This window comes from Megalobrama amblycephala, unplaced genomic scaffold (genome assembly GCF_018812025.1).
Source record: "Megalobrama amblycephala isolate DHTTF-2021 unplaced genomic scaffold, ASM1881202v1 scaffold414, whole genome shotgun sequence".
In the NCBI taxonomy this organism is placed as follows: domain Eukaryota; kingdom Metazoa; phylum Chordata; class Actinopteri; order Cypriniformes; family Xenocyprididae; genus Megalobrama; species Megalobrama amblycephala.
In genome coordinates, this window is record NW_025953363.1 from 170,866 (window position 1) to 194,404 (window position 23,539).

Below are 23,539 nucleotides of genomic sequence, written 5' to 3' on the forward strand. Positions count from 1 at the left end.
CAAAATTCGCTAAGGAAACCCTCAACCGGCATTACCCCGTTCCAGTGTGTCTTGGGTTACCAACCACCGTTGTTCCCCTGGTCCGGCGAACCCTCGGAATTACCTGCGGTCAATGCTTGGTTGCAGAGGAGTGAGGAAACCTGGGACCTGGCTCATCATCATCTCCAGCGCGCAGTCAGGAGACAGGAAACGCAGGCCAACCGGCGTCGACGACCCCATCCTCAGTATACCGTGGGCCAGTGGGTGTGGCTGTCCACACGAGACCTCCGCCTGAGGCTACCCTGCAGAAAGCTCAGTCCCAGGTATGTCGGGCCTTTCCAAATTCTAAAACAAATCACTCCAGTATCTTTCCGTTTAGATCTGCCTACTAATTATCGCATTTCTCCCACTTTTCATGTTTCGTTACTGAAACCCTCCGGGGGTCTGAGAGGGGAGCCGGAGGGAGCTGAGGGTCCACGTCCCCCACCGCTGATAATCGAGGGCGAGGAGGCCTATCACGTTCGAGAGTTGCTCGATTCCCGACGCCGGGGTCCGAGGCTCCAGTACCTGGTGGACTGGGAGGGGTACGGTCCAGAGGAGCGATCCTGGGTCAATGCCAGCGACATTCTGGACCCCAACCTCATGGAAGAATTCCATCGGACGCATCCGGAGAGACCGGCCCCGCCTCGTGGAAGACCTCGGCGTCCGCCTCCTCGCGTCAGGAGCCGCTCGCAGGGTGGGGGCTCTGTTACGAGTACAGCTCCCCCGGTACATCCTCCGGGCCACCGGAGGGAGCCGTCACCCGAATATTGACTCACTGCTATCTGGACTCCATTACCCATAGGCCCGCATTCCTGGGACTGATCACTTCCGCACCTGCACCCGATCACACTCACACTATTTAAGACTCACACACACACACACCATCGCGAAGTCTTGATTTGCTGTAAGTGATCATTTCTGAGCGTTTCTTTGTGGATTGATTCTCTGTTATTACCTGGACTGTTTATCTCTGCTGAACCACCGCCGCCTGCCTTGATTACTGCCTGTTCTCTGATTCTGTGATTGTTTGCCGCCTGTCTCGACCCTTGCCTGTGACCCGACTCTGTCCCATTGCTGCCAGCCTCGACCATTGCCTGTCCCTGATTACGGTACTGCCTTGCCCCTGTTTGTTACCATTGCCTTTTAATAAAGCTGCAAATGGATCCACTGTCTACTGACCCATCATTACAATATGAAAGTGAAGAGATTGTGATTTTTCATGGTCAGTGACAAGTTTAGAAATTATAATGATTTTAGGAGGAACTGAACAACCTTTCTATGAATGAGATACACCATCCACTATAGGGAAATAACAAGAAGAGCAAGCTGGGCTGTGTTTCCCAAAAGCATCAGTAGGCCTAAATAGATCATCGTAGAGCCTTTGTCACCAATGATCTCTACAATCAACTTAATTCTTAGATGCTTTTGGGAAACACAGCCTGTTTTATACAGCTAAAAATAACTGGAAGCAAATGACACTGGAAGCCAGAAATAAAAACATATAGAAGAAAATAGAAAAATCACTTTCAGTGTCAGTGTCAGAAATATAATGAATCTATATTGCATTAAAATAATTATTTGATCACAACACATCACATAAACATCTTCACACAGAGATTGATGAAGAATAAAATCTAAAGATTTCCAAACTTCTAAACAAGTGAGAAACAATTAACGACCACAAATATCAGTTTTCATCTGTACATGGACATTTTCATTTCTGAGTGATAAATCTCAACAAACAGAAACAAACAGATCATGCAGACGACAAGTTCAACATCTAAACTGCTGCACATTTACTGAATGTTCAGACTTGAACTGCTGGTCAACAGTCTGACAGCTTATAAAAGCTCAAAATGACTGTTAAACACTCTCAACATCACAAAACACCTGCAGTCCAGTGATTCTCAGATCCTCAATGAGTTTTTGTGCGTTTGTGTTTTTCTCTGTATAATGTGTTGATGACGAGAGAAATAAACTGATGGAGGGTTTTTGCTCAGAGACTCAAACACTTTATAACACACTGCTGTTTACCACGGTACAAACCCAACAAACACCATGAATCTCTTCAGCAGCTTCATCTGGATTCTGGCAGCTTTTATTCCAGGTAACAGACGTGAAAGCTCGTCATTTTTGAGTCTTTAATGTTCATTTAATCTGATTAAACACATTAATGTTGTTGTCGACAGCATCCAGAGGAATCACTGTGACAGCCTGAAGCTGTGACTGTTTCTGAAGGACAAAACGCCAAAATAGAGTGTAAAACTGATCCTGGGATAAATGGCTATGATTTAGCTTGGTATCAGCAGAAACATGGAGAAGCTCCTGAATTTTACATTTATGGGCTAAATAACGATGACAGTTTCAGTCATTTCACAGTGACTGGAAGACCTGGAGGAACTGATTTCATTCAGACAAAAATGACACATTGACATAAAGCTACATTTGTGTTTTATTTATTTACTGAATTTTAATATAACAGTGACTGAATGATAAAGCACTGACAAATGACATTGCAAATGAGAAACGAGTTGCGGTGTTGATGAGTGTAATGGGTTCATCTACATAAGGACTGCTGTGAAGCTTAATTGCTCCAGATAAGCCCAATGTGAAGTCATATGAACTCATTGCAACTGTTTTGAAAGAATATTTCTCTCAGAAACCAATCGTGATTGCAGAAAGATTTAGATCTCATAACTGCAGTCAACAGGTCATCTCCCCTGCAGTGAATGGATCACGCCGATCGAGCCAGATGTTAAAGGAATGGAGATGTGAGGATTTGTGGAGATTTGAAGGTAACAGTGAATCCGGGCCTTTGTGTTGAACGTTACCCGATTCCACGAATAGAGGATTTATTCACATCATTGGCAGAGGGTCAACGCTTCATCAAACTGAACCTCTCCAGTGCATACTTACAAGTGCCCTTGACAGAAGATTCACACAAATGCCTCACTATCTCCACGTCAAAGAGGCTCTTCTGTTACAATCGATTACCATTTGGTATTGCTTCAGCTCCTGCAATTTTTCAAAGAGCCATGGATCAGATTTTACAAGGCCGTCCCAATGTTCATTGCTATCTAGTGACATCTCAAGAATGTAGACGCAGTCCTCAGTCATCTGGATGAGTTTGGGCTGTGTGTCCAACACGAGAAATGTGAAAACATCATTCATGATCAGGGTCTTCATAAGATACCAGAAAAGGTCAGGACAATCGTGGATGCGTCTGCACCGAATAACGTCAGTCAACTTTATTCATTTCTGAGACTTGTAAACTTTTACAGTCGATTTATCACTAACCTTGCATCAGTGTTAGCAAGAAATTACACAAGAAAGTACTGAATTTCTACCAATATCTGTACGGGTGAAAGTTTACAACGCTTACAGACCACCGTCTGCTGACAACAATCTTCAGTCCAACAAAAGCCTTTCCATCCATGGCTGCGGCTCGGATGCAGAGAAAGACAAATACATAATTCACCTCTCTGTGTTTAAAGTCACCATGAAATCAAAACTGACTATTCTTGTTTTGTTTTTTTATGGAACGTTGCAGTATTTATAAAATGATTTTTTAATGCACATCATTATTTGTTAATATTCAGCTAAGTTTTTAAAGTTCACACTTATATTTGATGTTGTGATTGACAGGATGAGATGAACGACCTCATTTAAATACAGAATGAGTTCATTTGCATATTGATCAGATGCTTCAGTGCTCTGAGAGTGTTTATAGTGCTGTGAGTTTAACACTTCATCACTGACACACACAACAATCTTCATCAACATGACCTTCATCATCATCTTCATCTGGACTCTCACAGCGTTTGCTCAAGGTTTGTGGAGCACAAGTTTGATATCAATTCATTTCTTCAAGTATATTGTCAAAGTTTTGAGTTGATTTTCTTCTTGTTGTGTGTTTCAGAGTGTAGAGGACAGATCACCGTCACTCAGAGTCCCTCAATGACAGCAGCTCAACCAGGACAAACTGTGGAGATCAACTGTAAAACCAGCAGAGATGTGGCCAGTTATTCCGGAACATACTTTTTCAGCTGGTACTTACAGAAACCTGGAGAAGCTCCTAAACTCTGGATTTATGGAACAAACAGCCTCCAGTCAGGAACTCCATCTAGATTCAGTGGCAGTGGATCTAACAGTGATTTCACTCTGACCATCAGTGGAGTCCAGACTGAAGATGCTGGACATTATTACTGTCTGAGTTTCCACACTGGTCCAGTGATCACACAGTGATAAAGAGTCGTACAAAAACCTCCGTCAGTCAGAGTCACAGTGACTGAACTGATACTGCAGCTGCTCACACACTTTCACACACTTTCACACACACTCAACAGCAGAAGGTTTTCAAACACAGATCTAAACAATCTTCTACAAATGTTTCTCTCTCATAAACTTTCATCAAGTCAAGTCAGCAGATCAAACACATCTGAAACCAGACAAAATGGACCTGATGGACTAATTTCTGTTTCTAATAATTTATCTTTGGCCACATTTAGCATATGACAAAGATTGGGTATGTGAATGTGTTCAGAGATTTTGACTATAGGAAAAAGAAATATTGAATTTAACTCTATTCAAATAAACAAAATGAACAAAATGACTGAACATAATCTGTTCATGTTCAGTAAAAAGCCTATACCACACATCAGGAAAACAGATAGAGATTGAGAAAGTGAACAATCTAATCAAATAATCAAATAAATCAAATAAAATCAAATAAAATGGGCCGTTTAAGGTTTGGGGGTCCCAGCCCCTCTGGAATTTAGAGCCAATGACTGCAAATGATTTCAAACTGTTGTCATAACTGTGCTTGACAAGTAAAAGGTGATTTTATTGGTTTATGGTTGCTATGGTGGGTGGGGCAATAATTTAAATCAAGACTGCACCAGAAAGCTGCATGATAATTAGCCTGGCATACCAAATCTAACTAAACTATTATAAGGATGATAAATCTATAAAAAACAAACATGCACATAAAAAAAGCTATGCATAATATCTGTCTTGATGGCATCCATCAGAAATAATGCTGTTAGTTTGGTATATGAACATATTTTTTGGAAAAGTGATGTTTTTCTTGGTGGCCCAATTTACCTTAACCCACTAAGGTAAAATGGGCCACATGGTTTCAGCTAAAATGGGCCATCCTCTGTGTCACTTACAAACACACATACACATGTGCGTGAGTGTGTGTGTGAGTGTGTGTCTGTGTGTGTATGTCCGTGCGTACACACACACACACACACACACACACACGTCAGTTCAAACACAGTCAGTTATGTTTTAAATGAACATAAACAGTTGAGAAAGAAAACGCATGTGTAACAGCATAATGAATCCATGCGTCAGGTCTTAAAGTGACAGCAGCCTAATATATCTGCTGCCAAATATCTATATAGCAGTTTTTCCCCATTGTGTCGATGTCAAAATTGTGGCCAGTGAAAATGCTGATAGGCTTGTAACTTTGGAAAACTACTAGACACAGTGGCTGGTGAGCAAAAAAGTTAATGTCAAGCCCTGTACAGAACATACTTTTTAACACTCGCAAAGTAAGTACTTATTTAAAATAAGTTCCTTAAGAGAGTACGCGATTTGCAGATGCAGCCCACGTTTATGCTTGTTTTTGGATCCAGAGATGCTGTACTATTTCATAAGATGCATAACAATGCCTCCTACAGTATAACAGTGATCCATGTTCTGCCTGGTTTCATGAGAGCTGTGGTGAAGAGAATGGTATCTGTGATGACGATGGTTTCATTTGCAAAGACTGTGTTTGAAAAACGTTTTCATCACACACACGCACTAGTGATATCAGTTTTCAATTTTGAATGTGAATATCAGTTATCAATTTTGAATGTGAATTTTTGTCATTTGCACATTTTGTTCTAAATGTGTTGCACACACACACACACACACACACACACACCACTGACATCAGTTCACTGATCTATGCTGTTCCAAAATTGACTTTTTTAATTGCACATTTGAATATGTGGGTTTGCACCCAAAATGTGTTTGTGTGTTTGTTTAATGCAGTTTAAATGTTATGTGGCTGTATAAGCAATTGTGTTTTAAAATTAAAATTGATGATAAATTACTATTTCCCTTTGCAGTTTGACTAGCCCATTTTACCTGAAACTGTGGCCCATTTTACCTGAAGCTGCTCATGCAAAAAAAAGTTGGCACAGCTGATGTTTCAAGAACTGTAGGGCCTAAATAATTATATTTTATTACATAATTTCAACACAAAATTATCAAAAACAGTCATTATTAATTATAAAAACACATGGAAAAGGCATATATGGTATTGTATTATTGTCCCAAGCAATTTACCAAAAAAGTGGCCCAATTTAGCTGTGAAATTGAGTGGCAACTGGTAGCTTTTCTTGGTTTATGTGAATTTGCCGGTTGATAACAAATCCACTACGGAGCGTCCGGTAAGAGACTTTCTGACAGATGTTCAGGTATGCGGGAATAACCCATTTATTGTCACCACATTTATTGGCTGGTTTGCATGTATGTGTGTGTGGTTTTCTACAAGATAAAGATATAAGAAAAATATATAAGTACAAATAACAATAACAAATAACAGTGGTCACAATAAATATAATAGTACAATTTCTGTACAAAGAATACACTAAATACAGTACTCAAACAATCAAATAGGAAAACAAATGTGCCATTATATGGAAAGATGCGCTACTAGAAATGACTAATATCGAGCAGTTGAAATTCGACACCTCAGCGCGAGGACAAAGATGGAGCCGCTCTGTCTAAATTATTAATGCGCAGCGTATGCACCATAAGAGTGTTCTAACTCTCAGAATTGAGCGATATAAATTGAATATATATATTAAATACACCATATAATGATCAAATGGCACATAGAATTTGTCTTATAAGCATAATAGTGATATATGTGAGGAAACTAGTAACGTTATGCAAATATACATATGAACATCTTTACACGCTAGTTCGTCTTTGTCACTCACATACATAAACTTATAAACACTCGGGGCAGTTCAACATTCACAAACAATGTAGAAACAATATATAAACAGACTGTTACTCGCTTTATAGGCACACACACAACTTTATCAAAGATATAAATTGCTACAGTACAGCTAGCATCCGTCCGCTTTCCCGATCGGTATGACTCAGCTCAGTGGGCGGGACCGCTGATCTGCACGTCCTGTACGGAGCGCTGATTGGCTCGCTGAATGGATGCTGCGTGTGAGTCAACTTTAGTGTATTACGAGGGGAACTAAGGCACATGAAAATAACCTGAGTGTGGCCTTTTTTACACCTCATCTTTTGATCAATGAATTTCCATGACTTTTCCAGTCATCTGTCATCATGAAAATCATATTTGCACTCATTCATTCACATAAAGCAAATTCTAACCACTAAAATATTTAGAGCTCAGCCTTTGGCTTTGTTTTACATTTACAAACTTTTATCTTCTCTGTTCCTGATTAATGGTTTTTGCTGCCCCTGTTGGTCATTGGTCCCATGAGCACCACATATTCACAATGCATGCATTCAAACAAAAATTAAGACATTTTTCAAAATTATGCAGTAGAAATGAAAATCATACAGGTTTGGAACATGCATATGAGGGAGAATAAGAGATTTTTAGGTTAAATATCCCTTCAAGACTCTGAGAAGAACCTCTTCTCTGTTTGAACCCTTCACTATTCCCTACATTACTCCACCCAAGTGTTCAGCACAAGTCCTGAAAAGTGAAGCCAAAGCATCTCGATGGATGGATGCAGTATAGATCATAAACCCCGCCCTCTCCATGTAATCAAATGAGACGTGAGACAAACTAAACAATGAAATTACACTTCAAATAATTTTTTCCAAAGATGGTTCCTGTCATTTTATATAGGCATAATGGGTTCTGCAGTAAAGAAGGAGAAAACAGGACAAACAAAAACAGTGAAAATACTGCAGAGCTCAAAACAGAAGCAGTCATCTCGATCTACCAACTCTGCAGGATCACTTCTGCATTTTGTCTCAGCTCAGTAACATCTGGCACAGCGTCAGAAGCTGTTTTCACTAGTGGTTAATTGTGGATACATCACAGAAGAATATGATATTTTACACTCACTGTTTAAAGGGGTCATGAAATTATTCTTGGTCTTTTGGCATATAAGAGGTCTTTTTATCATTATTACATCCTGCAAGTTCCATAACTTAAAACATCCTCGTCATCAATAAAAATCATTTATATAATCAAGCTGTAAAAATGCTTCATTTGGAACAGAGGTGCGTGTGACGTCACATGGGCACAATCATTTGCATACGACTTTTACATCATCACATCATTGGCCCCGCCCACTGGTGTTCAGTCGATGAGCAGCGTGTGGATCTAAAGTAGGCCGAGATGTTTACGATATAATAACAAGATTGAGATGTCACACATACGTTGTGCTGTTCCTGTCTATGGAAAAACATCATCTTTACATAAGCTGCTGAAGGATCCTGATGTCAGAGAAAAATGGATTCAGTTTAATTTAACGAACGTCCTATAGTCACATCAGCGCTGACTTGTTTGTATTGTACATTTTACCAGCGACTGTTGTGATTGATGGTAAAAATCAACCTAAGAAGGACCAAACCAGTTCCTCAACACCAAAACAAAGAGACTTCCATGTGAGATCAAAGAAATCTCATGGAAAATACTGATAAACTAAGAGGCGTTAAGTGTGTTGACGTCCACACAAGAGAAAATACATCATTCACCTCTCTGTGTTTAAAGTCACTGAGAAATCAAAATGGACAATTATTGTTTTTATGGAATGTTGCAGTATTTATTATAAATTATTTATCAATGCACATCATTATTTTTTAATATTCAGCTAAATTTTTAAAGTTCACACTAATATTTGATATTGTGATTGACAGGATGAGATGAACGAGCTCCTCCTGAACCTTAATTTAGAGCCTCATTTAAATACAGAATGAGTTCATTTGCATATTGATCAGATGCTTCAGTGCTCTGAGAGTGTTTATAGTGCTGTGAGTTTAACACTTCATCACTGACACACACAACAATCTTCATCAACATGACCTTCATCATCATCTGGACACTTTTATACTGCTTTATTCTACAAGGTGAAATAAATCATTTAAATTGTATAATTTTAACACAGCTTAAAAATATACTGAACAATACATATTGAACTAATAAATTATTTATTTTTCAGGCTGTAGAGCTCAGATCACAGTGACTCAGACTCCTGTGAAAACTGCTGCATCAGGAGAAACTGTTGAGATGAGCTGTAAACTCAGTACTGCTTCAACCTGCAGTACACCCTGTGTGGCCTGGTACTTACAGAAACCTGGAGAAGCTCCTAAACTCCTGATTTATTTAGCAAGCACCCTCCAGTCAGGAACTCCATCTAGATTCAGTGGCAGTGGATCTAACAGTGATTTCACTCTGACCATCAGTGGAGTCCAGACTGAAGATGCTGGACATTATTACTGTCAGAGTTATCACTACATCAACAGTAAATATGTGTTCACACAGTGATAAAGAGTCGTACAAAAACCTCCGTCAGTCAGAGTCACAGTGACTGAACTGATACTGCAGCTGCTCACACACTTTCACACACTTTCACACACTACTGACACACAGAGGACAAACACAGGAACTACACATGTGCTCAAAACTGACTTATGACTGAAATCTGCTCTATTAGACTGTGATCTGTCCTGTGACAGACGGGTTTGACTCAAATATGCTCAGAATCAGAGAAAACAGAGTGTGTAAATTGCAACACAGTCTCACCCCCTACTCGTCAAATGTCTGACGCATGGTCAGTAGACCCTGGCGTCACTTTTTAACGCACTGGGTATACCTTTGGCGTTATTTTTCGACGTGCAGGGTAGTCCGATAGACTTCTATAGAACTCAACAGCGTTGAAATTTGACGTCTTGGGTCAGCACACCGCAACCCGTTGTCTGCCTTATGGGTCGACACTACAATAAATAAAAATAAAAAAGGAATAGGCTACAAAAAATGATTTAGTAAGCATTTTAAGTAAGCATTTTAAGAGTTTTCTTGTCATAGGTAGGACACTGCTTTAATTATAGCATGCTGGATAACGTTTTTATCGGAGGTTTGTTGATTTTAATAAATATATATAATATGCTACGATTGAGTTCAATTAATCTTTTTTTGTTGTTGTTGTTTTATTAAATCCTCTAAATTAATAACGCTGACGTCAACGTATGGGCGATCCCAAGGTCCATTGCGATTTTACACTCGGTAAGTAGAAGGGTTAACGTTAATTAATAGAGATGGATTACACATCAAAAACTGTTGAATCAGGACAAGAAGTTGTGTTTAGAAACTTTAGATTTGTAAGGTGGCCATTTCTGATGACTGATGATATTTCTGATGATATTTCTGATAAAAATATAGCTTTCTGCACCACATGTGCGGGCTAGCAAAGTTAGCTAATTGAATTCAAGTTCATTTTTGTCGCATATAATCATGTAAGGTACAATTATTGGGGAATGTAAGATTTTCAGTATTACATTAGCCCACAACTATTATCCAACATTATAAATGTTCAGAATGAAGAACGGTGTTGCCAGATTGGTTTGTTTTACAGCCCAATTGTTAAAAATCCACGCAAAATTATATAATGCACAACCAAAATAAATCCATAATTAACAATACAAATTAATTCATAACTACTACATTGTGGCATCACAATTTTTCAATATGAAATAAAACAATTCATATGTATAATGTAATAAGTAGTGCTGTCATAAATTATTGACTGATTCATATATATATATATATATATATATATATATATATATATATATATATATATATATATATATATATATAGCTTCCAAAATAGGTAAATTAGAAAATATATAACAATGACATGTATGAAAAATGATCGATTATGCCAATAAGTTGTGTTTTGTTTGTTGACGCTGTCTAAAGTGCACTGTAAAAAATGTGTGTGTGTGTGTGTGTGTGGTGTAGATTTCAAAATGTCTCAAAGGAAGTTCAAGCCTTGCCCTTCCTGCCAAGCACCTAACCAGGTGAGGGAAAGTGGAATAGAGCATTATGTCCAATATTCAAATATGTGGTTTTAATGTTCTACATTTCTCATTATTAGGGTCAATTGGACACTAAAGTATGCTCCTACTAAATGACACCTGTATGATATCTGTACTGTGTTACAAAACCGTGATAATGTAAGGCATCTGGTTGATATCAATTTTGATTGCTTGTTTTGCACCAAACGCCAGAGGCAACATTGATTAGAGTAGCCTGGGTGTCTCCTACATCTGCCACTTTCACTGTATGATTATAATAATAATAATCCTGTGTCAGTCTAGAGACGCATATTCTGAATTGCATTGTGCTTCATGTGTTCCTCTCTTTCCTGTATACAGCCAAATTAAACTGTATCTTGATTTGTAATTCTTATCTGTGACTGTGGATCTGATGTCTCACTTTGGTATACTTTTACCAACACAGGTGAGCCGCAAAACCTGCAGCTCTTGTTTCTCACCCATCTCCCAAAAAATCAAAGTAGCTGCCAAAAAAATGACCCTGGACAGGAAGTGGGGGGAAAGGGTCCTAAAAAATAGAAATGCGGGAAGAGTGGTGGACTCTGCCCATATTGCAGTAAGTAGAAATGCTCATATTTCATCAAGCAATATGATTTGTTTCACTTTCATTAATATTGTGTGATAGGGCAAGGGCCTCATTTTACAAAAATAAGTTTAATCTGTCAGTGAATGAATTTGAGGTAGTCATAGATGGCATTGGTGTAACATATTATTTTAATTAATTTGTAATTTGCTTGACATGCATGGAATAGAATGCGCACATGAACGCCATCGGTCTTTATTCAAGAACCGCCAAAATATCTTTATTCAAGAACCGCTATGAAGCCAAAACAATCTCTGTTACCTAAATTATCCGTTTATCACTGTAAAGCCGCTTTGAAGCAATCTACATTGTTAAAAGCGCTATATAAATGAAGATGACTTGACTTGACTTTCTTTTTGACCAGGCGCTCATGTACATTTGTTTACATATACAACTGGCTACATTGTAAATATAACCTTGCTTTAGTACCACACAGGTACTGCAGTATGCGTGTTACTGAAGTCTCTGTCTCTGCTAAAGGCAGATCACAGAATTCAGACCCATAGTCACTATTAAAGACAGTCTTGCATGATTATGTAAGTAGATAACATGCTCCTACTTGCATCTTACACTTATAGTGCCTTGCGCTGCATTATTTTTAGAGAAAGTGCATGACGACGTGGCAAAATAACTCAGGACATGCGTGAAAGCCATGCTGTGTGCAACATATATGTTGTTAAAAGCAAGGCCATATTCCAGGTGTCCTGTTTCAAAGCCACAACTTAAAAAAGCATTTGAATTACTACAGGGGAGATAGTAATGTCGCGTTAAAAGTGGAAAGGATTCAACCATACCTACTGGAGTAAGACCGAGACCAGGTTCTGTAGAGCGGCTGGCTATTTTATGTCCGTTGGTGGCATTCCCAAATTAGTGTTTCTGTTTGTCCCCCAAGCTACATTTGCCGTGGGCAGAGACAGGTAGACCGACCGGGGGGGGGGGGGGGAGTGTTTGGACCAGGTGGATAGGTGGCCATAAAGAGGGAGTCCAGTCAAAATGTATTTTTGTTATCATATTTTGTTTTGTGTGTGTCCAATCAATATAATTATTTTTGAAGGGTGTCAGGACTTTTAGTGTTCCCTTTAGAAACCCAGATTGCTAAATACTAGACCACCAGCATCCAGCACAACATTACATGAATATTGTTTGTATAAAGCAGGGGTTCTCAAACTGTTTGTGCCAAGGACCCTTTGTGTGGTAGAACAATTTCCAAGGACCCCCTCATAATCAAAACAATTAAGCTTTTGCTTGCTACCATTTGTATACTTTGATGCCATTTCTATTCTCTGAAGTTGTGTCCGGGTTCACTATTCCGTGTTTTCTAGCTGGTGTGTACTAACTTGGTCTTTAGTCAACTTTGGATTTTGAATCACTTAATGATGTGGACTGACTCAAACATTTATCCACGTTCATCAGCTATCTTAATGGCAAATAAGCCAAGCTAAGCAGCAGGAAGAACAGTTCATCATGACCTGAGTGAAGTGATTCAAGTGATTCACAACAGATTGACTTGATTAGTCATAATCACAAAAAAGTTAAATGTTAATGTTTTAATTTATTAGTGCATTTATAATCAAGATTTTATATGTAGATTCTAGATCATTACATTGTCATTGATAAGCATTTCTTAACGATAAAGCACAACTTTCTCATTCAAAGCAAATCCACTTTGAGAACCACTGGTATAGAGTACATAGAGTTCACACTTACATCGATTAAACAGAGTAAAGATTATGCGTATTTGGCGTGCTGTCTGGGGGAGGGCTCCGAGCTTGGGATATTTAATGCAATTTTTTTCAATAGGATGGAAGATAATGCAGTGGGAATAACTAATGTTTGCTGTCTGCGTTTATTTATTACAGGTAAAAAAACTAAGTGCATTGGGCTATGTCCCAATTCTATTTTTCGGCAAGAAGGATAAGGCCTCTGGAAAGTGGGTGGCCGATGTGGTGACTCATCTGCCACCCACTGAGGATAACCTAAAAATTGTGGCCACCATGAGAAAGGCCTACAATTTTGTATTGATCAAAGAAGGTAGGATTTGTGTAATTTAAGTCATGACAGTTTTAAACTGGGTTTTTTTTATGATGGTGAAATATTGAAAATTAACATACACATACAATATTGTAGGGAACTCCACGACGACATTGCCCGAGCCCCAACCTCAGGCCCAGACCGAGCCCCAGCCTCAGGCCCAGACCGAGCCCCAGCCTCAGGCCCAGACCGAGCCCCAGCCTCAGGCCCAGACCGAGCCCCAGCCTCAGGCCCAGACCGAGCCCCAGCCTCAGGCCCAGACCGAGCCCCAGCCTCAGGCCCAGACCGAGCCCCAGCCTCAGGCCCAGACCGAGCCCCAGCCTCAGGCCCAGACCGAGCCCCAGCCTCAGGCCCAGACCGAGCCCCAGCCTCAGGCCCAGACCGAGCCCCAGCCTCAGGCCCAGACCGAGCCCCAGCCTCAGGCCCAGACCGAGCCCCAGCCTCAGGCCCAGACCGAGCCCCAGCCTCAGGCCCAGACCGAGCCCCAGCCTCAGGCCCAGACCGAGCCCCAGCCTCAGGCCCAGACCGAGCCCCAGCCTCAGGCCCAGACCGAGCCACAGCATCAGGCCCAGCCAGAGCCACAGCATCAGTTCTTGGCCCTGGCTGAGTCCCAGCCTCAGGCCCAGGAAAAAGAGACATTTTATCTTTTAGATTTATACCCCGTCTCTCTCCCTGTGAAAGAACAACCCCCCCCCAAAAAAAGAAAGTGTAAGTGAACTGTGGTCTTAGCACACTATGTATGAATTTCCCCTTTTTGTAATCATTATTCATGAAATTTAAATTTCAGGTGAATTTAAATACAGTCAATTAGTTAATAGTGAGTAATTTTCAGTGGCCAGTCTGATACACAAAGGAGTTTGTCCTCGCATACATACCTTTCAGTACTGAACACACACTCTAGGAGTAAAGCAATGAGCAATACACACTTGAGGAGAGATGAATACACGCGCACACACACACACATCAATAGGCAGCCCAGGTAGCTCCACCCCCACTCCCCCCCCCCCCCCCACCCCCACCCCTTCATTCCAGGAATGATAACTATAACCATAACGATAAAAGCATCCAGACTGACCAACAATAAGCAAAGTCTCGCCTTGTGTTAATAAATGTAATGGCTAAAATGTGATGGGTTCTTATTGGCTGTTAGCTTTTTATCATTCTCAAAATCGCTTTAAAAGTGATCCCCAACAATATTGTTCTCCATGAAGTTATCGTTATAGTTTATCATATTAACGAGAACAATATTTTTTTTTATAGTTATCATTCTTGGTGTGAATGGCCCTTAATATATGTATTCTTTAGTTATTTAGCTGTATTTTCTGATGTTTTCAAAGTTTGAGGACAATGTTAATGTTCATTTCAAGTTTTTTGACATTTATGGTTAATTAATATATATTTATTTATTTATTTATTTTTGTCATTTAAGGTTGCCGGAAATGTAGTAGGCAAAAAGTTTTCAAATATGACTCCATAACAGGAAGAAGGATAAATGAGGTAAGAAATATATTTTTCATTAGGCTCTGATCATCTCTCCATTGTCTGTGGCTCATCTGGCATTTCACATATCACAAAATACTGACCATTTAAGCAAGTGGTAATTTGAGTCCATTTAAGTTCAACTGAAGGCCAAGTGGCCTTGCCCCCAAAATGATGATATTCAAAACCTGATTAATATGTTTGTGTCTTTCTGTAGGGGCAAGCAGAAGTAAGGGTGAAATGGTTACCTTGCTCTGCATGGTAAGTACTGCTTTATATTGGTTTATATTGCCTTCATAAATGTCCTTTCTGTTTCCACTTTTAACCATCTCATAGGTGGTGGATAAAGGTTGGAACGTAAGGTTGGAATGTATATTGTAGCACACACAAATTTAAATGTACAGGTGGGTCTCAAAGTTTTGCAACCAACAAGCAGCGGTGAGAGAATTGTGATGTCCACTAGGTTTTAAGTCCAGAGTCAATGCAGCCTTCTACCTGGAGATTTTAGAGCATGGTTCCATCTGCTGACAAGCTTTATGTACATGCTGATTTCCTTTACCAGCAGGACTCTGCCCCTGCCACAGTGCCAAAACTGCTAGTAACTGGTTTGCTTAGCATGGTATTGCTGTGCTTAACTCATCACACCTGAACCCCATAGAGAGGACAATGATAGACACCAAACCTAACATTACAGACAACCTCAAGGTCACTATCAAAGCAACCTGGGATTCCATAACACCTCAGCAATGCCATACACTGATGGCCTCCATACCACACCACACTGATGCAGTAATTTGTGCAAAAGTAGCCAGACCAAGTATAGAGTGTATGCATTAACAATTTTTGATAAGTCAGATTTGTAAATTTATTTTCAAAAGGTCGACATTTCTGTATTCCTCTTTATTCTAATATTTTGAGTTGATGATTTATGGTTTTCATGAGCTGTAAGCTGTAATCATCAAGATTAAAACAACAAAAATTGCTTGAAATATTGCACAATATTGTAATTTTGGAGACCCATCTGTATATTAATTACACTGTTGGTTACACTGTTGGTATAGGTTGGATTAAATGCAGTGTCAAATATTGCCTACAGGATTTAGCCACTTGCTCTTTTCAGTACCATGCATAATTGCCCCTGTGTGATTATATTTAGGAAGTAGACATTCACCAATATATTGGCAGAACATCAGTATCGGCCAAGATCATCCTTGTTGACTGATATCGGCTATTGGCTAGTTAACTTTCTATGACTTTATCGATGAGAGTGGCTGATGTTTATCTGTTACATTGCATCAAGCACTATATATGTATAGGTTTGTATAAAAACAATGAAATACAAGACCGTACAATTTTTTTGAAAATATTTATGCTGTGAAACTATATATATAATTTTTTTTTTTTTTTTTTTTTTTTTTTTTTTTTTTTACTGATACAGTGGAAAAATCTGGGAGGAGACATGGGAGCCGGCCTGCCAGTTCCCACCAGGTGCCAACCATGTGTGACGTCACCCATTGGTCTGTAGTTCAATATGAGTTGAATACCTGCTATGAGTTGTCGAGTTACCCGTTACGGGCACAGCCATCCTGGTTGCGGATGTGACTATTTTAGATGAGAAGGAGGAGCCACGTTACGTTACACACTTTCAATGGTTTCCACCCTAACATGCTGTCATGCTGTTTTTTTTCTTTATTATTGATTTTTGTAAAAAAAAGCTGTGTTCAAATAAATCAAAGTATACCTATATTTCTGTTTGTCTTTCCATTCACCTTGTGGGTTAGCCAATCAGCTGAAATCTTCTTCAACGCGTCAAATGATATATTGCAATATGATGCACAAAAGTATGTAGGAAGGTGGGACATGTTTTCATTTATATTAATTGACACCATTAAGAGACAGTTGATTCCACCAGCTAAACCATATATATTATGGGGAAGCACAGGCGAAGCACTGCTACTTGGGCGCAGAGATATTTGTGGATTTCATCTGTTGCGTGATATCTCTGCGCCCAAGTAGCAGTGCTTCGCCTGTGCTTCCTCATTATATAGTCCCAAGTCAATATCTGCCTAGGAAATCGCCTAGTCTTATTCTGCATCGCTATTTGTATTCATTGTGAATACGCAGGCCAGTAATTAAGTAATTAGGTGTTTTTTTTTTTGGATCACTTTTACTCGGGACATGCTAGCTGGCAACATAGGATTCCATTCATTATGCTAAGCTAAGCTAGCGCCGACCCTGCCAAACTAAAACAATGCATGCACTGAGACAAAAATGTATTTGCCCACATATCTAAATGTATGAAAAAGTTGAATAAGCCCTATTTCTAAAAACGGTGGAATGTTCCTTTAAGGGTCATGGGTTTGATTGTCCATTTCCAACTATCCTTTCACCCTCTGCCTTCTCTGCTATCCCTGGACTGTCCCTGTATTAAAAGCAATGGAATTGCCACAAAAGAAGTCAGTGGTAGTGGAATTGCAATGTTGGATTTCTGGATTTCTATTATGTTTGTATTTTTCTCTTACTCTCTTTGAAGATTGTAATATGCAAAGGCTTGAGGATCTTCTTCGGGATTCAGAGAGCATTGATGGGCAGGATTTTGCTCAGCAGGTGTCAAAGACAGAAAGAGGTCCAACAATGTTGGCAACAGGCGAGGCCACAAAACATTGACAACTTGCTGTCAGCTGAGAACATCTTCCAGATGACATGTAATCACTGTCACGTGAGAGAAGCCATCATTCGTTGTGGGGAATGTTTGCCCTCAGAGTGGTTTTGTGCAGAGTGTGATCAGTTGGTACATAAACACCACACTCTGCACAGTAGGCAAACCAGCATGTATGGCTTTTATAAATACATTCCTCCAACCGAGTTTGTGAAACTCCATGATGGCAAGTACATTGTCTGTGAACAAGGTTGGTGTCTCTTTTTCAATTGATTTGCATTTTTTCAGACAACATTAGTAAATCATGCATTATGTTTTCCAAGTACTTACTCACAATCCAAACATTCTTTAATTTCATCCTGATTGTCTTTTGCTCTTGCAGAGTGTTTGCTGCCAACAGCCTTTCCTCAAATGATATGCTCCTGTGACACTCGTGAGGTTGCCATCTCTGTTGGTAGAGAGTGTGTTTGAAACATTTTTCTTTCTTCTTATCTTTAATCTAGGAAATGCAGCATCCAGTCCGGTTGATGCTCATGGTTTGCAGATCTCCATCGAAGCACTCTTTGTGAGTATTTGTCTGAAGAAGCACTACCTTTACAGACAGAATGGTATGTATTAGTAAATGTAAGTAATGCAAATGCAAATTGAAGATATATTGGTTCTGTTCATTAAATGCCATGGCAGCTCTTTTGTAATAGCATTGTTTTTGCTCTTATTACAGACCGCAACAAAAGGTGTCAGAAGATTAGTCAGAAGATTGCCCAAGAAAAGAAACGCTTGCTAGAAGAGATCCAGAGATACAACCAACAACCTGATGGTGATCTTGTGGACACAATCTCAGTTGTGCAGAAACTCTCCAACAAAGCTGCAGAGAGCATGATCTGGCCTTGGCAGGAACAGAACACAGGTGTTGTATGAAGATTTAACTTTTAGTATTTATTTAAAATGTATCATCATCAAATTTGCTAATTAATGTATAATGTTTTCATTCCTTCAGATGGTGTCGACATTATCACCAAGAAGAAGCTCTTTGACCAATGCTTGTCTCACGACTGACAGAAGAAAAACAGATCCTTGTGAAGGAGATGATGCAGCACTGTCAGTACCTTAAGGACTCAGCAGAAAAGGTTCAGTCACTGATGGCCACCATTTCAGTGTGCACACAAACAGCAAGTAAGTCAAACTATCTTGCTTTATGCATTTTAACATTCATAGGTCAAACTATTTTCAAGTGAAAAGCAATCATGCCAGTATTGGCTCAAAAACTAAGAATAAATAGCCTTCAAAGATTATTTTAATTTGATAATTTGATTTTGTATTGAAGATTCGTCTTAACATAAATAAGCTCTCTCTGATTTAATGTTTAGTGTGACGGTAATTCCATTATTCTTCATGTGTGGACTTATAGGCTATACGAATGGATTCACAGAGGAGGGGTCCAAGGGCCTCATCAGTCTACTTAAGAGAAGACTGCAAGACCTCAGACTCAGACAGCAGACTGTAGCATGCACATACAGAGGCCAACTCTTAGGCTGGTGGAAGAGGAGGAAGGGGAAATGGATGAAGAATTGGATTGGCTATGTGACATCAGCTATGATGATTATGATGATGATGATGCAGAGTTGGGGACTCGAATCAGACTCAGGTCACAGTTGTAATCACTTTTGCTTTGACTTGTACTTTGATGATTTGAAAAGGTTTCTAAAGTCTTGACAAAAGTCTTGACTGTCATTTTGTAAATTAGTTCAATTGCTACATATGTTCTCATATTCTACTCTCTTTTATGTTACTGGAATTGTGATAGTCATGGTTATGTATGCAACTGATAATGTCTGTAAATACTTGCTGATAACTGTATATATGTAAACAGAAATACAAATGTGATTTGTCATCTGACTATTGAGTTGACTTTGGCTCATCAACCCTTAGGATAAGAGAGAACTGGGAACTTTCAGATTCAACCTGAACTACCAACATTTTGGAACATTAGAGGTCACAGCAGGTCCCATATTAAGATGTACGAAACTTACATACTGATTACATACAGTAATCATTTATTACTGTACAGATTACATACATACATACAGATTACTTTGAAATGCACTGAATACAAACAACGTGACAATATTAGTAATCAGTTATGCAATATACATTTTAGCAACAACCCAAGCCCATGCAAAGTAAAGGTAATGACCATATCCATCTGGACAAGTGGAAAGATGAACCGGTAACACTTACAAATACAATACAGGTACACTAATATGCATTAATTCATGCATACCTAATGCACAGATAATCATGAGTTAATGTATGACTCATTAAGAACTAAACCATTTATTAATGATCACTGCATCAGCAACTAACGAACATTCTATATGATTCATAGATTAAATAATATATGAATTGCTGTTAATTAAATATGACATCGTGTTAAATCTCAAATAACATTATATTAACTAATAATGTAAATTAATGTGTTAATTATCACAATGGGTCAAAGCCATGCATTTCAACTTTCAGTTGTCTGATTTAATTAATCATTAGCTAACGATTTGCAAAAGCATCATGTTATGACTTTACTTGTTGAGGCACATGACTATTAACTAATTTAAAATTAATTCAAAAGCCATAACCACAAAGACATATGACTCAACAATTAGTTAATGACCAGCACAATTGTATTTTGCAAATATAAACAAAGTTATAATTTCATGCTCAACAAAAATTGGGACAGAGGCATGTTTACCATTGTGTTACATCACCTTTCCTTTTTATAACACTTTCTAATCGTTTGGGAAGCCACGCTGTTGTTAAATACAGAGGATGCAACAGGCCTACGGTATGTGTACCATCATAGCAGCATTAACATAAATAGTTATGCTTATAAGCCATGTGTGTGTCCCAAACAGAAATACGTGTGTGTGTGTGTGTGTGTGTGTGTATACTTGTTTATATTACATTGTGGGGACCAGCCAGCGGTCCCCACAATGTAAATGGATTAATAAACATACTAAATGATGTTTTTGTGAGAAAGTAAAAGTGTGCACAGTTTCCTGTGATGGTTAGGTTTAGGGTTAGGGGTAGTGTAGGGGGATAGAAAATACGGTTTGTACAGTATAAAATGCATTATGCCTATGGAAAGTCCCCACAATTCACAAAAACGTGTGTGTGTGTGTGTGTGTGTGTGTGTGTGTGTGTGTGTGTGTGTGTGTGTGTGTGTGTGTGTGTCTAGCCTGGTGGGGTGTGTGTGTGTGGACAAGGTATTCCTCATGTTGTGGGGTCATTAATTAATCTGTTTACACATTCAGAAACAAACAAACAAACAAACATGTTCATTTTATATATTGACACCTCAAAGTGCTCTCTGAAACTAGACCTGAGATGGCCTTATGTCCATGAAATGAGAAAATTAAAATTTTGTTGTACAGCTAAACCAAATACATTTTTGGAAAGGTCTTGACCTGGAGAGTAACATATGTTAATATAAAAATTCTATATAGCTCCTACTTTGAAATACTGACCTTTGAAACTTCACCTTGGTGCATGTTTGAAGGCTTATAATTCAGCAACAAAAGGGGCTACATATATGGGATAAACTGGTATAGAGAGCTCTTGACCTCAGCTATCATACTGAGGTATATACAGTATAGGCAACAACTAGGGGCGCTGTCAAATATGGTTAAAATGTATTTAAACCCACTTAACAATTACATATTTAAAATCTGATTACATAGATGTGTTTACCATACCCCTAAACCCCTCACTATACTTTCAACTAACTATTTACAACCTCAAATTCTAAGGAAAATACAAATTTGGTAAAAACTACAATTCCCAATAGCCACACCATGCAGCTTGATACAAATGAGCACTACAGTTGTAGTTCTTTCGGTTTGCAAATTAGGGTTGTAAACTAGGGTTGTAAAAAGATATATCTACTGAATATATCAAATATCTAGTGCAGTCAAACTAGTAATTACACTGCATTTAGATAATCTGTGTTAACAAAAATTTAAAATGTTGGTTTATTTCAGATATTTTAGCCAAACAGTAGAACGCGCAAACTCCGCCCACAACACGAGGCACTTCCATAACCTTCAGCTACAAAAAAGAAAAAAAAACATATTTCTCAGAATCGAAGGAGAAATTATTAAATGTGATAGCATTAACATGAACATATCGTATTGTTGACTTATCATATTGTTTTTTTCTGTGGAGAAATGTTATAAATATAATTATATATAAAGTGAAGAAAATACTTCCGGGCGGAAGTACGTAATGCAAGCTACGTGGTTTCAGCTGCGTCAATAGCAACCGCCATAGCAACGAAAGATAATCTTCGTTCAATGAATGTATATTATCTGTATCTTTAGTTTTGTAAAAATAAAATGCACATTTCTCACTACAAAGCAGCCAATTGGAAAAGGAAGAGAAAACTACGAGAAAAGTTGCTCATCTAACGTTACATAGGCCTGGATCTGGAGCATTTCAAGCCAATAACGCCTAACGTTAACTGTTATGTCAGAACCTACTGTATGTGACACACTGTCTGGCTGATTATGACAGTAAAATCATTGTATTAATAATTTATTAAGTACTATTACTTTTTTTATTGACTTCTCAGGTGTGCTGACAATGGTTGAAAACATGGCTATAACTCATGGGAAAGCTGTTTTGTAGTCAATACACTTAAATGTTCCTTTTTATTTGTTACAAACTTATATAGTGTGTAGCAGTAAACTTCATTTACACATGGAAAACATATTGAGGGCAAGCTCCATTTTACAAACGTGTCTTTTTTTTTTTTTTTTTCCAAAAACAGTGTAGATACAAGAATATGGTTAGTGTCAACTGTAAGGTTATTCATAACACCAAAGCTGGCTATACCTTGAGTACTACAAGGCTTTAAAATGTTACTTAGACAGCAGCTTGTACGAAAACAGTGTTTATTGTCCAAAATTAAGGAAACATTTTGAATAATGAAGCAGAGATTTATAAACAAATAATTTTTATTTACAACATTAGAAGAACAGAAGAACTTTATTGTTGTCCACATGGCCACATTTTTTTGTTTCTTGGAACCAGCAATGTGACAACAGTCATTTTAGCAGACCTTCTTCTATGACACAGTCATTCCTATGTTCCCAAGATGGGGGCCAGGCCTTTAGGCTGAAAGAAATGGCATTTCATTTCTGAAATATGTTAAATATAAGGATGGCCTCTGTTAAACCTGTTAAGCTTCTACAGATTTCCCTGATAGAATGGGGTGGAGAAAGCAGAACGCTGAAGAGAATTTATATTTATATCCAAAATATAATTGTCACTTTGTAATGACATTTTTAAACTGTTTACATTACAAAGATTTGTATATCAGAAATATATGAATTTGAAAGCGGGCATGCGCGTCACTCAGCAGAAAAAGGGAGAAAGGAAAAAGAGACGCTGTACGGATGATAAGCCAGTTGAATTGTGTGTGTACGTTCTTGAGAACCGTAAGTCGTATAACTTATGTTGTCAGTTCTTTAAGCCTGGTCTTGCAAATTTAAATTAAGTTAACTTGATTGGACGCCCCCACTGCTAAAAAACCTAAAAAACTAAAAAGGAAACACTGACAAATATAAGGAATCAAAACAAAAGTGAGTTAATGC

General features: G+C 38.6%; 2 protein-coding genes and 1 pseudogene across 3 annotated transcripts; all 3 read left to right on the plus strand.

Moving 5' to 3' along the window:
• LOC125261402 overlaps nucleotides 1-792 on the plus strand; it is an 8,258-nt pseudogene extending 7,466 nt beyond the window's left edge.
• Nucleotides 793-3,957: 3,165 nt separating this feature from the next.
• Nucleotides 3,958-9,568, plus strand: LOC125261403 (the record flags this gene model as incomplete). Its single annotated transcript, XM_048179969.1, has 3 exons — nucleotides 3,958-4,263; nucleotides 9,066-9,150; nucleotides 9,243-9,568. Coding segments are annotated over 3 exons (717 nt in total), but the record flags the coding sequence as incomplete, so codon positions are not given.
• Nucleotides 9,569-9,821: 253 nt separating this feature from the next.
• Nucleotides 9,822-17,665, plus strand: LOC125261406 (proteoglycan 4-like). Of its 2 annotated transcripts, none has more exons than XM_048179972.1 (8): nucleotides 9,822-10,306; nucleotides 11,045-11,103; nucleotides 11,546-11,695; nucleotides 13,582-13,753; nucleotides 13,850-14,461; nucleotides 15,183-15,250; nucleotides 15,450-15,493; nucleotides 16,671-17,665. In XM_048179972.1, the coding sequence occupies exons 1-8, from the start codon at nucleotides 10,270-10,272 to the stop codon at nucleotides 16,735-16,737; spliced, it is 1,209 nt and encodes a 402-aa protein (XP_048035929.1). In that variant the 5' UTR covers nucleotides 9,822-10,269; the 3' UTR covers nucleotides 16,738-17,665. The 2 variants fall into 2 exon arrangements, with proteins under 2 accessions (XP_048035929.1, XP_048035930.1); XM_048179973.1 differs by lacking the exon at nucleotides 16,671-17,665 and adding an exon at nucleotides 16,389-16,534.
• The last annotated feature ends 5,874 nt before the right edge of the window (nucleotides 17,666-23,539 follow it).

Excerpts from the sequence above, each read along its gene's own strand:
- LOC125261406 (XM_048179972.1), top strand. The coding sequence starts at position 10,270 with ATGGGCGATCCCAAGGTCCATTGCGATTTTACACTCG. Across the intron at positions 10,307-11,044 it reads CCATTGCGATTTTACACTCG|ATTTCAAAATGTCTCAAAGG; the intron begins GTAAGTAGAAGG and ends TGTGTGGTGTAG. Across the intron at positions 15,494-16,670 it reads TGGTTACCTTGCTCTGCATG|TGGAAAAATCTGGGAGGAGA; the intron begins GTAAGTACTGCT and ends TTACTGATACAG.